Source organism: Eurypyga helias, unplaced genomic scaffold (assembly GCF_000690775.1).
Source record: "Eurypyga helias isolate BGI_N326 unplaced genomic scaffold, ASM69077v1 scaffold15567, whole genome shotgun sequence".
NCBI lineage: Eukaryota > Metazoa > Chordata > Aves > Eurypygiformes > Eurypygidae > Eurypyga > Eurypyga helias.
Window position 1 is genome coordinate 20580 of NW_010263786.1, and position 14886 is coordinate 35465.

A 14886-nucleotide genomic window follows, 5' to 3' on the forward strand; every position below is an offset into this window, starting at 1 on the left:
CCAATTCGGCCACCCTGCCATGTGTGGGCCTCCAGCCATTCTGGATTGCCATTTTTTGGTAGTCCCATGTGATTTTACATTGCCTTTACAACAAAGGCTGGAGCTGAGTAGCCATCGTCCCAAGACACATACATACAGCTCTACAAACAGCGTGAGTATGATCCCATCTATAGTAAGAGAACTTGCTTATTTCTTACGGAGGCAAGTTACACGAAAGGTTTCTATCTATAAAAAGGCACATGCTCATATTTTGCTATTCAAAGAGACCTTTAAACAAAAACTCTTCCAACAGTTAACTCTCTCCCAGCTATGTCACCAGACTACAAGTACACAAAATCCTTTTTTCTATTCCATGCTAGCCACAATCAAAACTATCGATATTAAGAACCTTTAAGCACAATAGCCAGTCCTTAAAGCTTTAGGTTTTGAAAAACAAACCAGCAAACCCTGAACTCTATCAATCCTGTATGCAACGCACTGAAATTTAACACACCCGTAAAATGAAGCTGTATTTTGAGAGCATAAAGGTAAGGCCATATGAAGGTTAATGGACTTAAAATTCAGCTGCACACTTAGGGTGTGAAGGGACATGTTATACAAAGAATAATTGTTTTTGTAGGTAGCAATTTCTTTTTGGTATTAGGGTTGGGATCAACCAAGTGCCAAGACAAAATAAGATAAAGAAACAAGTTTGCTGTATATACTTTAGAAAAAAGCTGCTGCACCTTTGAACTGCACTACAAGAAACACTTGAATGTGAATGGATTGCACTTGCTTTTAGAGTTAATTATAAATAACTTCATTACAAACACAGTTTCTGACAGACCGATCTGGCAGTTAATCTCTGTGCTGCTTACACTGATTAGTCCCATGCAGCAGCACATACAGTACCTTGCTACAAGAGGTTCTAGGCAGCTCTAGTTTTTTCATTTCTCAGTTTATCTACTACTCTATCTACATGACAACAAATCAGCTTATCCTCATAAATGGTTCACATTTGGTTCACAGGCAATGGTTCACATTCATAAATGGTTTCATATGCACTGAAAATAAAACCAAGATGTGCCTACCTGTTGAGGCTGGCTGGGTGGGTCCCCCACAAAACACAACATTTGGTTCACAGGCAATGGTTCACATTCAAATGGTTCAAAATATGCACTGAAAATAAAACCAAGATGTGCCTACCTGTTGAGGCTGGCTGGCTGGCTCCATCAAACAACAGATCAACCAGGTCATTAGACGACTTGCTGACAGAGGGTGCAGAAACCTGCAGAAGAAATCACACAACAGATCTTATGTCATGATGTCACTCATCGCAAATGACACTGAGAAGTTTCCTGGGTTTTTTGGGTGCTTTGGAGAGATGGCACATTTGTCCTTGAAGCCAGCAGTTACTGGAACCTGGCTACAATTCAAATCAAACAGTGAACCAAAGGTGTCTTTCTGATAACTGAAGAACTTGATAACTTGTCAATACGTGTGCAGGCTCAGAGAATCCCTCACTCTTCAGGCCAAGATTTTATTTTTATCTTTGCTCTCCTGAGGAGAGTAAAACACGATAATGATTTCATTTAAAAAATTCTACATCTTAAAGCAATCACACAGAAAGACATTCTGTAATTAAATGGTTCCATTGCCTTTGAAAACCTCAATTAAACATTTCTGATAAAATAGTTCCCTTGAAAGTTTGAATAACAAAAATTGTACCCTAACCCAGAAATTCTCTCACAGGTTTGAAGAACACTGTTTCCAAGGTCATGTTTTACTGTGCTCTGCTGTCTCACCTTTGCTGTCGGCTGTGCAGTATGAGAGGCAACGTTCTGTTCTGGACTTGCTTTGTCCCCTGTGTAATGTGCGGCCGCTCCCAAGTCAATGGTTTTTGAAGGATTTGCCGTGCGTTTGTGCCTGGTGGTGGTAGCTTCTGTAATATGAATGTGTTTCATTGTCACAGTCTCCTCTTCATCTTTAAATTCAGATTTGGGAGATTTACCTCTTCTTGATTTTTCCTCATCACTGTCACTAGAAAAACAAAAGCAATAGAGTACCGCTCATGATGGACTTCTCCGTTGCTGAAGTGGACATTTGGCTTAAGGCACAAGAGTTCTGGTTACTGTAGTTCCTTGTAGCAGTGGCTCACAATAAAAATACTGCTTCTTGCTAAGTTTGAGAAAGGAAGTGTTTTACCCTTACATAATACAGCTACATAGCACAGCACTGCACCTATTGTACAGAAGCGATGAAGGAAAGCACGTTATTTTGTTAAACATTAACTTGAAGCCCATGGCAGAGGGTAATAGGAAATCGGTGTTTAAATCCTGTACATTTAATTACCTTCTGACAGGAACTCCCCCACACGTTATGTAATACTTCAGCAACAAAAAGTTAAGTTGGCAGGTCTGCTCAGTACTTACACCAAGAGACAGGTAACAGTGAACCGAATACAGGTACTACCTTCCAGATTTCAAGAGTTCCATTCCTATTTCAACTCATTTCCCTTTCTGGAGAAACAGGCTTTTTTATTCTTTACACTGTTTGTGGGAAATGAATGTTTACAGAAATACGCAATGCAGTGACACTATTCATATTCTATCAGAGAACACACATTTACTCTTAAAATGTAGAACAAAAGTGTCACCATTTTAGGCAAAAACTTTTTAGATGTCACCGTGTAATATTTGTTTAATCTGTTACATTTTCTACTCTTATATTTTAAGTCTTTCACAAACAAACCAATTGCTCCCCACCAACGGTCATATTGCCTATTAGGATCAAGATAAGATTTGTACGTAGCAGTGGAAATTGCTGTAGAGAAAGCTTAAATACATTGAAACGTATTTTTGAAATAGTAATTCCCTTAGCAACACAGCTGAAAGTGGAAGGTTTTTTTATATTTTAATAATGCATTAGAATACTAAAACTGCAAATTTTAAGAAAGGCTGTCCCTTTGTCAGTGGGAATATGACAGTAACTGCAATATACTCTGGAGGGTAGCCTTTGTTCTCTGCTAACAATAGTGGGCTTTTTGGAATACATCGCATGTGCCACTTCCTCTATGCATGTTACCCACCCACCGCTGGGGATGGCTGAGTTCATTAACATCAGTGAACATAAATGCTCACTCCCTTTTTTTTTAATTTATTTGTAAAAATAATATCATAGCTGCTGGCCAACCTAGCGACTGTTGGCATTGCCTGAGCCAACCTTACACAGGCAAGTGAGCTCAGGTGGCACCACCTAACCTTTTCCTTCCGAGGCACTGCAACCCTGACTTGCAGCAACAGCCCTACTGCTCTCCAGTTCGGGATTCCTGCAGACCGCCCACCTAGGTACACAAACATCAGGAGGGGCCATCCACCACATTTTCATTTGTGGTGTCAGGACTTTCATACAAGCTCCCATGGAAGACTGATGTCAACTTTAGCCTGGTACATACACATGGTACATCCATCTAAAAAGCCGCAGAGGAGTGGGAATGAGTGTGTTCAAAGTATCCAAGACAGGACAATCACAACTAAGACTTCCAGGCTCTTAAAACCTGCCACAGTGTACTTGTCATCAGTACAGAGACGCCTGCTCCATGCACACATTCTGTGGTTGAGGAAGCGATCGACAACCGTCAGTCTGATCAATGGAGCTATTGCTCCAGAACAGTTAAGACATTAATCTCCTCATGTAAGAATGAAAGCAGTGAGTCTTTGGTGATCTACAGCAAAACAAATATCTAAAAGCTTTTGAGAAAAGAAATTAAACATATATGCCAGAAAGCAGGACAAATATTACAGTACTCAATTTTCTATGACAACCTGTACTACTTCCAAAATGTCTCAGGAGATAATTTTTTTTTCTTTAATGGTCACATTAACAAAAAACAAAAAGAAAAAGAAACACCACAGATTAATGTTCCATTTAAGTGTATTTACTGTGCTCAGAATAGTAAAATTGCAGTGCTTCATCTGAGAATTGCAGAATGAACTTAAAAGTAAGAATTATAGCTAACATTGTACCAAATAATTAAAAGAACTTCTGCAAAGCAAGTAAATGGTTGCAACTTCCACAAACCAAAGTATGGATACACGTTCATTTTCTCTAACTTAAGGTTTTTGTGGTATGTTTTGGGTTTGGGATTTTTTTCTAAACATTCTTTAAGGCAATAAATAGTTTACTGATTGTTTAAGACTATCTGAATTATGCCCTACACAAAAAGTAATCCTTCACATGAAAGCTGTTTTTAAACATAACTGTTGCTTTTTTTTTTTTTTTTTTACAGGAAGACTAAAAGTTTTGCTTCCTTTCCTTTGTTCCCTTCATCAACCTTTTTGAATACTGGAGAAACAAGGATTGACAGAGTTTAAGAATTCTTATGAAAAAGAGTAATGTTTTGTAAGAACCTCTGTATATCTGCAGGTAATTTAGAAAATAAAACTTCAGCATACAAGGACATAGTCAGGGCAGCAATTGGTTTATTCACCTGAGAACTAACAAGCACTAAGAAAACCAGAGGTTTTCCCACCCCATGGGGTATTGTTTCTGGTCTTCTCTACTTCCAAGGGGATGTATTACTGGGGGAAAAAAAAAAATCCAATTCCCCTCAAGCAGTAGTAACATTTTTCTTGTAAAGAAAAAGCGCCCACTGGGCTTCTCTAGAGGTAGCTGTGTGTCGTGGCTGAACTCTGGACAGCAAAATACTACAAAGCCACTTACACACCTCCCTCAGTGCAGTTTCACCAAACTCTACAGTAAACTCAAGCCAGCTGAATCACAGGTTAAGTTCTTGGTTACTTCAAGCATTTTTTCCTTCTCTGCAAACTACTTGCTTTGCAAGTTGCATCAGGAATCCAGAAGTTTGGCCAAGTCCTGGTGTGCACACTGGAGATAAAGATTACATCATGCAAATTCCATTAGCCACTGTGAAGATGTGCGAGTCACAATCATCCCTTGTGCTTCAAGATCTTCACGGGCTTTACAGTACTGAAGTAATAATGATTTATAAAGCTATTAAGACAGAAACAATAGAACATACAACAGCAGATTTGCCAGCTGAGCGAGTATCACCACTTAGTCCCTTTTCCGAGGGAAACGGCAACTTAATTCCATGTTATTATATAGCAGCAGGCTATTAGTAAAATAGCAACTTCTTGGAGGCTTCTTTTTTTCTTTTAGAAAAATAAATGTTGAAGTGTGAAAACACAGAAATGCGTGGATTTCATGAAGAATTTACATGAGAATCTTATGCTGTTGTGTGCTTAAGTCCCATGATAATTAAAATGTCATGTTTCTATTCAGTTTGAATATTTAACTTCATACAGAATATAGTATTCTGTTAACAACAACATGAATTATGTTTGTATTCGTGGTATCTAAGCATAAACAGACATTCTATAACCTCGAGTTCAATCTTCTTACACCCTTTGATGCCTTCTACAGATAGAAATCCCTTCATTCCAACACTGATAAAACACCTTCCAGAAGGAAATTTCAGGCTGCTAGCTGAAGCAGTCTTAGAGCTGCAACCTGGATTCCTTATGGCAGGGGAAACACCAGCCACTATCAAATTGTTTTTGCTTGTGTATGTTCCAAAAATTCCTCCTTTTATTTAAAATCCTAAAGTTTATTACTTTCGTAAATTTCAAGACAAATACTGCACCTGACATACCAAAAAAATTAATTTAAAAAAAGGAAAGGACAAAGGTTACAAGACCAAAAAATGAGAATTGTAATATTAGCCAGAGAAAAAGATCAGTGTAACTTGGGTAAAGATGTAAAATGGAGAGTCCTCAAAACAAGCTGCTTTTTATAAAGACTACACTGCAGAAAGGGCTGTATAAAACACTGAAGGTGCGCAAGACTCTATATCAGGACAAGTAAGAGACCAGAAGCCATTCAGAAATAAAGCAAAGGAGACAAGATAAAAATGTTTCCTGTACATCCTCTACATGAAAGGTGGACAGTGAGCTTTACAGATGTCATGTGACAAGTCGCTTCTGAAAGGTAAGTATAGAAAAGTACATGGCAATATACCATTGTTAAATTTGAAATTGTTTACTTTTCTTCTGATCCTTTCTCTTTGTAGTCTATTGATAGGAAGTTCTGAGAGAGAACCCTGATGTGTGCAAAAAATACCAGATTCATGATTTATTAATGCCTTAGCAAGAGGATCACACTGCCTTTTTCTCAGAAATGCTACCATTATAATTATTTTTTGTTTCCATGCAAAATTGCTTGAATTTTGTAATAAAATACACATGTGCATGCGTACTTTATACACATAGAAAGGTGCGTGTGTGAATGTATCTGAAGATATTCCTGTAAAAAAAATTAATCAAATGTCAGCACAAATTTGAATTTTGTTTCCCAAAAGGGAATTATTTCAATATATTGGAGCACATTCTCTACAGCAATTTCAGATTCTGTTAAGTACAAATTTGATCTCCAGTTAATAAAATTCAATGCACCTGTTGAAGCAGGAGGTATTTAAAGTTCTTTCTGTAGGCACAGTAGGGTAGGTTTTCTTCCTTACTGAAAAAATGTAACAACCAGATGCAAGATACAAGTCTGAGAAGGTTCAACATCAATTGATTCTCTGTTTTTGAAATACTGAAATAAGTCACCTGCAATCTGTTCTTCCTGAGATCAGCTCAGGGAAGAAGCACTGTGTCAAGGCAGGTCCGAGCAATTTCACATCTCCCTCCTCTCTGGCACCCCAGCACTCAGAGTGCACTGTAGCATTAAAGGGCAGCCTCAAGTACACTGGTGCAAGGAAGACCACTGAACTGCCAAGACCAGGGAATTTCAGCCGCATGCCCTGCTTTGCCAGCAGCTATCTAAGCTAGGGACGGTAATGGAAGGTAGCCAAGAGCAGTTAACTACTGACAGAGCCACATTATTCCCCAAGGCCAGTACAAGCTGCATAAGAAGTCCAGGAAGCAGATACGGACCCCAAACATGCTTCCATACAGACAAAAAGAATGAGTATCGTAAGAGTACGAAAGAGTATCGTAATTAATAATCAGCAATGTCAGAGAGCTTTATAATAGCAATTTCACAAAATAAATTAATGTTAAAATATCTTTAGTACCTGCACCTTTCTGGAGAGTCTTCTCTATCTTTCCTTCGGAACTTGCTGATGGTATCATCGATTGTGCTTCCAATTTTGTCGCTTAGCTCACCTAACTTATCGCTGAATGGAAAAGCCGGTTTTTTATCCCATTCTTCATCCCATTTTGACTTGGGCTCAGGATCATATCTTTCACCTGTGTAAGGCATTCAGATAAGCAATAATATAGATAACAGGGAAAAAAAAAAGCCTGTGGTCTTTTTGGAATCGCTTTCAAGCTTCCCTGCACTCCATACACAAGCCTTACAAGTTTTCAAAGCAAGCTGAAAGCCCCCAACAGTGCTGAATCAACACTATTACCACGCGGCGCAGCATGGAATGCCAACCATTAAGTGACAGGAATGCAGATTCAAAGACTTCGTTTATGACAACGACACAACCTTAATGCACTGCACAGCACATCAGGACACTGTCGGACTCTGCTGGAGCAGCACAAGAGGCACCGTCACCCCGTCTGCATAAGCAGCTCATCAGAAATGGGATGCGTGAGTTTTGTAACAGCCACTTAATGCACCATATTCTGTTCTTGGCCACACTGTGTGCTCACAGGTAAATCGATGGTTTTTTATATGCTGACATTCATGAATGCATAAACACGTAGTACCAAAATACTGAATGGCTTAAGTGTGCAGTGCATGGTAGCTTTCTCTTCTTTCTTTTCCACACTGGCTAACTAAAAAAACGTTGTAAAGAGATGAAAAAAAGAAGAGGTGGTAACACAACTCACCTTTTCAGCAGCCAGAGTCCCTTGAACATCTTTACTAAACATTATCACCAAATAATCAAAAACTTTTTTCTAATCAGGCATTCAAGACCTCCATGCTGTGTGTCCCAGCTTACAAACAGCTGACAGTTTTACTTGAAATAAGTACATTTGCCGTACAATCGTATTAAGAAAGTTTAAAAACTTAAGGCTGGGTTTATTTATTCATACCCAGACAACCCGAGTTTAATCTAAAAGAAAAAGTTACACATTTTTAACACAGACTTAACTATCAGAAGCCCAGCAACACTGTGCTTTACTAATTTGTACTGTAATCTTGTGTCAGACCTTCTGCTTAAAATATAGTTATATAAAGCAACCCAATATAGCTCAGTTTCTAGACAACACTTAGAGAAATATTTCATATTTTGGGCCATCACACATGAAACAAGGTATTTCGTCATACTACTGGAAAAATGTGAAACACTAGTCAATTTTTTTAATTAAGCCAAGTAAAATTGAGTACCAGAAAGGGAGAATGGTGAAAAATTCATTACTTCATGTAACATAAAAATTATATTGTAGGTCAGGTAATGTTCAAGATTTATTCAAGTAAGCCATTTTTAATAAAAAGGATAGATTCCAGCACTGCGAGGTGCAAACTATCCAATAATACCATATAGCAGAGGATGTATTTTTTTTACTGAAGAGGTAAGTGCAAGTCTCCAATTATATTTGTTTAGATCCATAAATAGACAAACTTTTTCAGAGCAGAGAACCTGTTACAAATCAGCGAGATCGTTATCATTGAAAAAGGAGAAATTGCCATGAAATCTACTACTGTTAAATTTTGCAGGAGAATAAAATGGCCTTATTTCAATTTATGTCAGGCTCTCAAACATTTTAATGTAGATTCCATTAGGTTTCCTTGTGTGATAGGAATTTTAAAATAAATAAAAAACCTGCAAGAGCTTGGTATTTTCAGGACAAAATAATTAAGGAAAACTTCAAAAGTACAAGCATTTTATGCTGAAATAACTAGAATCTTTTAGATTAGAACTCTGACCTGGGAAAAAGGTTTTGTGCTGCTCCAAAGATTTTTTTTTCCTTAAACTTTACACAAAAAATGAAGGTATAATTAAAAATCCTTTACCAAAGAAATTAAACACAAGACAAAAGAGAGTCCTCTAAATTCCAAAACTTGAATGGTAACTAAAGAGCATATGGAGAAAGACTTCCACCAGCATACAGGGATAGATCACGACTCCGTACAGAGCAAGTCAAAAGATAAGCTCAGTCAAAGAACAGAGGGACATGTACTTATGCAGTGACTCATAAGTACTTCCTAAAAAGAGAATTCCAAGCAGATAGCAAAAGCGTAAAATACTGTAATAAAACAAGACATAACCTGCCACAAAGACAAATTTTCAACTACTCTGCATATGAGGAAAAGGAAGAACAGAGGAACACAGAGACGTAACCTGTCAAAACCAGAATAGATCAGATCTAAGTTTAAGGCTTTCAGTGAAGACTAAAAACCACACATAGCACCAGAGAGGGACAGGTAAAGTTTAAGTCCTACACAGTAACTACTCACATATACATATACACACACCAAACCCTTCTATCCAAGAAGTCACTGACTCCAGCAAATCAGAGCCTTGTGCCATTGTGGTGTGGGGACTCATCCCTCAATGGAAGCAGCCAAGGATTTGCTTAGGCCAAAGAAAACAGATAAACATCTCAGACTGATAGCTGGATCAGGGACAACACACTGGGATACAGCAGACATAAAAGCCAGTTGAAGCTCAGATCCCAGCCACACATGATGGCAGGGACTGAGGAGCAAGGAGTAAGCAGAACACTTGGACTTGATAAGCAAAACTTCGTACTGGTTGTGTGCACTTATCTAACCAAGGCTGTCCAACTCTGCCCTCTCTAAACAAAAACAAGCTGATGGCATGACATCCTCTAAGGCCAAGTTCTTACAAACACACAGCTGAAGATGCAAATAGTCTGAGAGAACTCACTGCACACACAAATAGCATCGGTCACCTCAAAGGTTATTTCCATCAGGCTACCTGTCCACAGCACTCGGATGAGTTTTGTTTGTTTTATGTGTATGTTTTTAAATACAGTATCTTAGTAATGAAGGTCGTACTGTAAGTACCAGACCCAGCTGGATACAGGACTGGCACCTTGTGCCACGATGGCCAATACTGGTGATGGCCAGACCCTTTAATTTTTGGAATTATGATTTTTGAAAATCTGATGGCAGGATTTCTGACTTTTTTTTTATGAGGGAGCAGATGACCAAGTGACCATTCACATATATTTTTTAATATATAATATGTATATTTAAAATACGTTATTTAGCAAAAACAAACCCTTCCTTTCTGGTGTTAACTACGATCTCTTCACTGGCAGCTGCAATTCCCAGGGATTTAGGGATGTGCACCGAATTTCCAGCCTGCATACAGGTCTGCTGTGCAACCAACGTTCAGTCCAGCTGCAAGCTCTACACAAAGTAAATTTGTTCTGGGAGCCTCCTTCAAAAAGCACATGGCACCTAGAGTACTAATCCAACATTTTAAACCACACACAAATGGAGGCAGTCACAACCGCATTGGTAAACTCCTGACACACAAGGTGCATCACTTCCAAGGTACTTGGTGCATGTTTAAAGTCAGAGCTGAACATCAGAATCCATACAGATAATCTACAGATCTCTCAAGTGTCCAAACAGTATTACTCAGGAAACCAACAAGTTTAATGGCATATATCTACACTGTTTCACCCAAACAGTATTACTGCCCTAAAAACCCTAACCTAAATTAACCAATGGTTCTAATGGAGGTTGACAGGTATAGATAAGGCAATTCTTGTGCTGTGGTGGGTAGAAAGTATCATCACTTTTTTTTTTTTTTTTAAAGACTAAGAAACCCTGACTTACAAGAACATTTATTTATTTCTGCTACAGCAGCATTCATTTCACAGTGAGACTAACTATGGATAAAAACAAGACAGGCAAGTTTTGGCTAAGCCAATGTATTAATAAATATCATTTGCATAAGTGTCCACTTCTTACTGTCTGAAAAATATTAAAAGATTTCTGAAGTAAATAATTCAAATCTGTATGTGGGGGAAAATACATCAGATTTCTTTTAAAACAGTAATACTGCCAGTTAAAGAAATACAAAGGAACTTCTTAGAAACTCCTTAAGTTATCTGTGTTCTTTGAGCCAGGTTAGAAGCCAAGATCGTCAATCCTTGACCAAGAAAGCCTAGTACTCACTGTATCTGAACCCTCCAACACTGTCCGAAGAAACACCAATATATTTGTCTTTGTTCTTCTTGGCTTTCTTCCTCTCTTCCCGAAGTCGATCGTCATCTTGAGCAAATTCAACCATTTCTTTTACCTTCTGGCGTATGTTTATACCTTGGTCTTTGCCATTTTCATCTGTGGAAGTAATGCAGGAGAGAGATGACGGATGGAAGGAGGAAAAAAGGGAGGAAAAAAATAAATCAGAGGCAGCAATACTGAACATCAAACTGGTAAGAAAATCTGAATTATGAACACAGTAGTCAAAGGTCTTCTGACTATTAAGGTCCACCGCATTTGTTTAAAAGGGACCAAATATTTTGTGTTTCAACACAAATTTTCACCGTCAGATAAATGGTAGTTTTCACAGAATGGTGTATTTAGAAACGTCTAATTGCTGCTGAAACATCAAAAAGATTAACAAAGACTGAAACAGAAATATTCTTCATTTGGAGAATTTTAACCCTTCAAAATATAAACCCTTTTTCTCAGTCTTTTCAGTACAGTTTTTGCAAGTTTAATTGCAAGAACTCAGTCTTACTGCAAAACTGAATTTTTTAAAAATTGCTTTCAGTTGGGATGTACTACAAGCTAAACGTGCTCCTTCCCCAGCCTTTTTCACATTCAAAACACACACTGGCCTTGCTGCCTTTGCACTGTAAATATTATTTGGTGGGAGGAAAAAACCTCAGCTTCAAACAGATGTGTGTGTTTTGGAGCTCTAACCTTTTCTTCCCATATGATTAAAGCTATTCCTTTACGGACACCACAGGGGACCAGTCTCTAGTGCATATTTTAATATAAACCCGAACACTCATGTTGTGTTGGTTCTGTTGTTATTAGCCAGTCTTTTCTGCAAGTTCTTGTCTTCACTAATTAATACTCTAGGGTCCCACGTCTTGGATTCTGCACTCTTCACACAACTGGCAACAGTCACATTCTAATTAGACTGGGGAAGCTTCTAAGCTGGTTCAGGTGACTGACAACTCCAACTACTGTTTTAATTTGCTTATAAGATTTTTCTATTGCTCACCTACAAAGTGGTAATTTTCCAGGGATCGCAAATCATAAATGTGTTCTCTGGCACTTGTAACAACACGCTCTGATCCATTCCTTATGAGGTAAGCTAGGAGCAGCAAAGACTATAAAAATACAAAGCACCTTATGATTGCATGAACAAAAGCTCTTTTTTTAAAAAAAAAAAAAAAAAGCGATAGAAAACCAAACCTACCCTCCTCCCCAAATTAGTAAAGTAATAGAACTTTCCCCTTTTAAATAAATTATTATATGGGTTCACATAGAAAAAAATCCCAAGTTTTCCCCACATGCGTCGTTTGCATGTTAGAATGTATATGCTAAACTCTGATTTGTTATTACTAGATCACAAGTAGTTACCTTCATCAGCTATTGCTTATTTGAAAAGACAGCGGTAGCAATTTAAGAGAAAAAGTTAACTCTACTAAATAAAGCATTTTCTTTGCCTCCTTTGTTCACAATTTTCCAATGATTTTCACCGAAAAGTAACTCCAACAGAAATATAATAAGCTTTCTGCAGGATACAATAGATATATAAACCTGCATTTCAGGACAATTTTAAGCAAGCAACAAAACAAATGAAATTTAAGTAGTACTTTAATTGTGTTTTTTTTTTTTTTTATATTGAGGATTTCTATCAGAAAAAAAAAAAAAGAATGCACTTTCTCTAAACAGTGCCTTTCTCAGCTAAAACTATTATTATATTTCAACCTATCCAAACCTGATAAGCAATTCCAAGCAGTCTTTATAACATTAAGTAGTTATGTGTGATAGCATTAAATATTAACTTATATTGTACTTCAGGGAAAACAATTACTATGAATACAAAATATCAAGCACCTGTGAAAAAGCACAAGCCATGCCTTAGAATTAATTCTGTCTTGTTACAATCCTGGCATCAAGAAAAACAAAATATAAGCTAGTCTAATACATCAATTCTAAAAAATGAGGTTATATTTGCATAATTCAGTGAACACTGAACACCACTTTAAGTGCAGCATGAAATAATCTTAAGCAAAAAGTTTCTGTACCATGCTAATTAGCCAAAGACACACAAAATGCAAATCATTCAGTTCTTTTTCCAAAACGCAAGTAGGACATAAAAGCCTTGTACGATAAAATCTGCAAGAAATTTGGTCCACTCTCCGCTAAGCTACAATTTTTAGAGAATTATGAATTCACAGAAAATTAAGATTCGTTTCCCTATTTCAGGTTCCTGAAATCCTTCAAAAACATTTTCCTGTTAGCACAATAACATCTACTTCTCAGAGAGCACTGTAACTACTCCTTTGAGTAGATTCAAAATGTTAATGCTACCACAATACTTGAATATCAGCAAAATGTAATTGCTCTATGATGTTCCTTAAGTAGCATCTCAGATACGCTTCTAAACCAGAAATTTTGATTTTATCATATACAGCATTTGAAAGTCATCTTTGACTTCAGTAACAGAATTATAAAGCAGATAGTTAGGGAAGAAATTAGAGGTTGCTAGTGGAGTAAGTGACATAAGCAGTATCCACACACACCACTACACCAGGACATTATACCAGCAGCAAGCAGTATGTCTTTTGTAGACCAACACAGCCTTGGATGCTCCCAGTTCATATACGTACACACCTTATAAACTCTCCTCCAGTTCTTTTTATTGTCTTTCAGCATTCGAGTCCAAAGCATGTTCATAAGTTCCGGAAACTGTTCATACATAAATGTAGCCCTAAAGAATTAAACAAAAGGAGTAAAGAAATGTTATTCTATGTGGTTGGCCACAATAGCCTGTTAAGGCTCAGGGCTGACAGTAGATGGCAGGCTTGATCCAAGCCCAATCACATTTGATGGCATTACAAGGGAAAAAGCTATCCCTGTTTCTTACTCATATAGAAGTAATTTACACACCAGTACTAGAAAAGAAGCAGTTCTAAAATCTGAGGCAGTAAAAGAACCTTCACTAATTTATAAAGAAAACAATGTTCAACGTGAATACCCTAATGAGCACTGCAACTTGTCAAGCATGCACCTTCCAAACCTATTTTACCAGAAAAAAAGTTCAAGAATTTGACACAATTCACTATTTGGAGAAGTCACTAATAACCAGTTTGAAAATACATGCTCCAAACAAGTCAGATATATGGAAATAATTATGAGGCTACATAAATAAGAATCAAGAACTAAAAAATAATTTGACTTCATTTCTCATTTGACAGTTCTCAAAACATTATACGATTATGCATTAAAAAATAAGACTTGATGTGCAGTAACTTTTCAGCGTTATCAGTCAGCATACCACAGAGTTGATTTAGCAGCAAATTTCACATTCCTGTATAAAAAGCACCTTTCTTTTCTTCATCACTGAGCCAAATTATCACTTACTTGGCAATCTCTCCCATGAGTTGCCCCGAAGGTCCCCATGGATCATCATTGGTTGCTTCTCGAACCTTAGACTCGATTTCTGAATAATTCATAACCACATTGGTGCTGCAAAGGAAAAAAAATTAACACACATGAAGATTAGCATCAAAACTGAGAAACACATGAAAACTTAATAATGACACTAGTGCATATCTCACTTAATGAGATACCTCTACAGGGTGGGAAAGAAAACATCTTTAGTGCAGAAGTTACCCTGAGGACACTATACAACACATTTAAGTTATCTTTAAGGAGGTTTTACTATTCTATTAGTCTTCAGGAATAGAGATGAGAAACTAGGGA

At 37.4% G+C, this 14886-nt stretch overlaps 1 protein-coding gene across 2 annotated transcripts in view; it reads right to left on the reverse strand.

Annotated features, from left to right (window-relative positions):
- The window catches only part of CLINT1 (clathrin interactor 1), a 25005-nt gene extending 10362 nt beyond the window's left edge, over positions 1-14643 (reverse strand). For both annotated transcript variants that reach the window (XM_010156193.1, XM_010156194.1), the window contains exons 1-7: positions 14545-14643; positions 13795-13891; positions 12173-12281; positions 11113-11277; positions 7076-7250; positions 1785-2019; positions 1186-1267 (exon numbers count right to left, since the gene is read on the reverse strand). In XM_010156193.1, the coding sequence (XP_010154495.1) occupies positions 1186-1267; positions 1785-2019; positions 7076-7250; positions 11113-11277; positions 12173-12281; positions 13795-13891; positions 14545-14636 (955 nt within the window). In that variant the 5' untranslated portion in view covers positions 14637-14643. The remainder of the gene's footprint in view (positions 1-1185; positions 1268-1784; positions 2020-7075; positions 7251-11112; positions 11278-12172; positions 12282-13794; positions 13892-14544) is intronic.
- Positions 14644-14886: the final 243 nt, after the last annotated feature.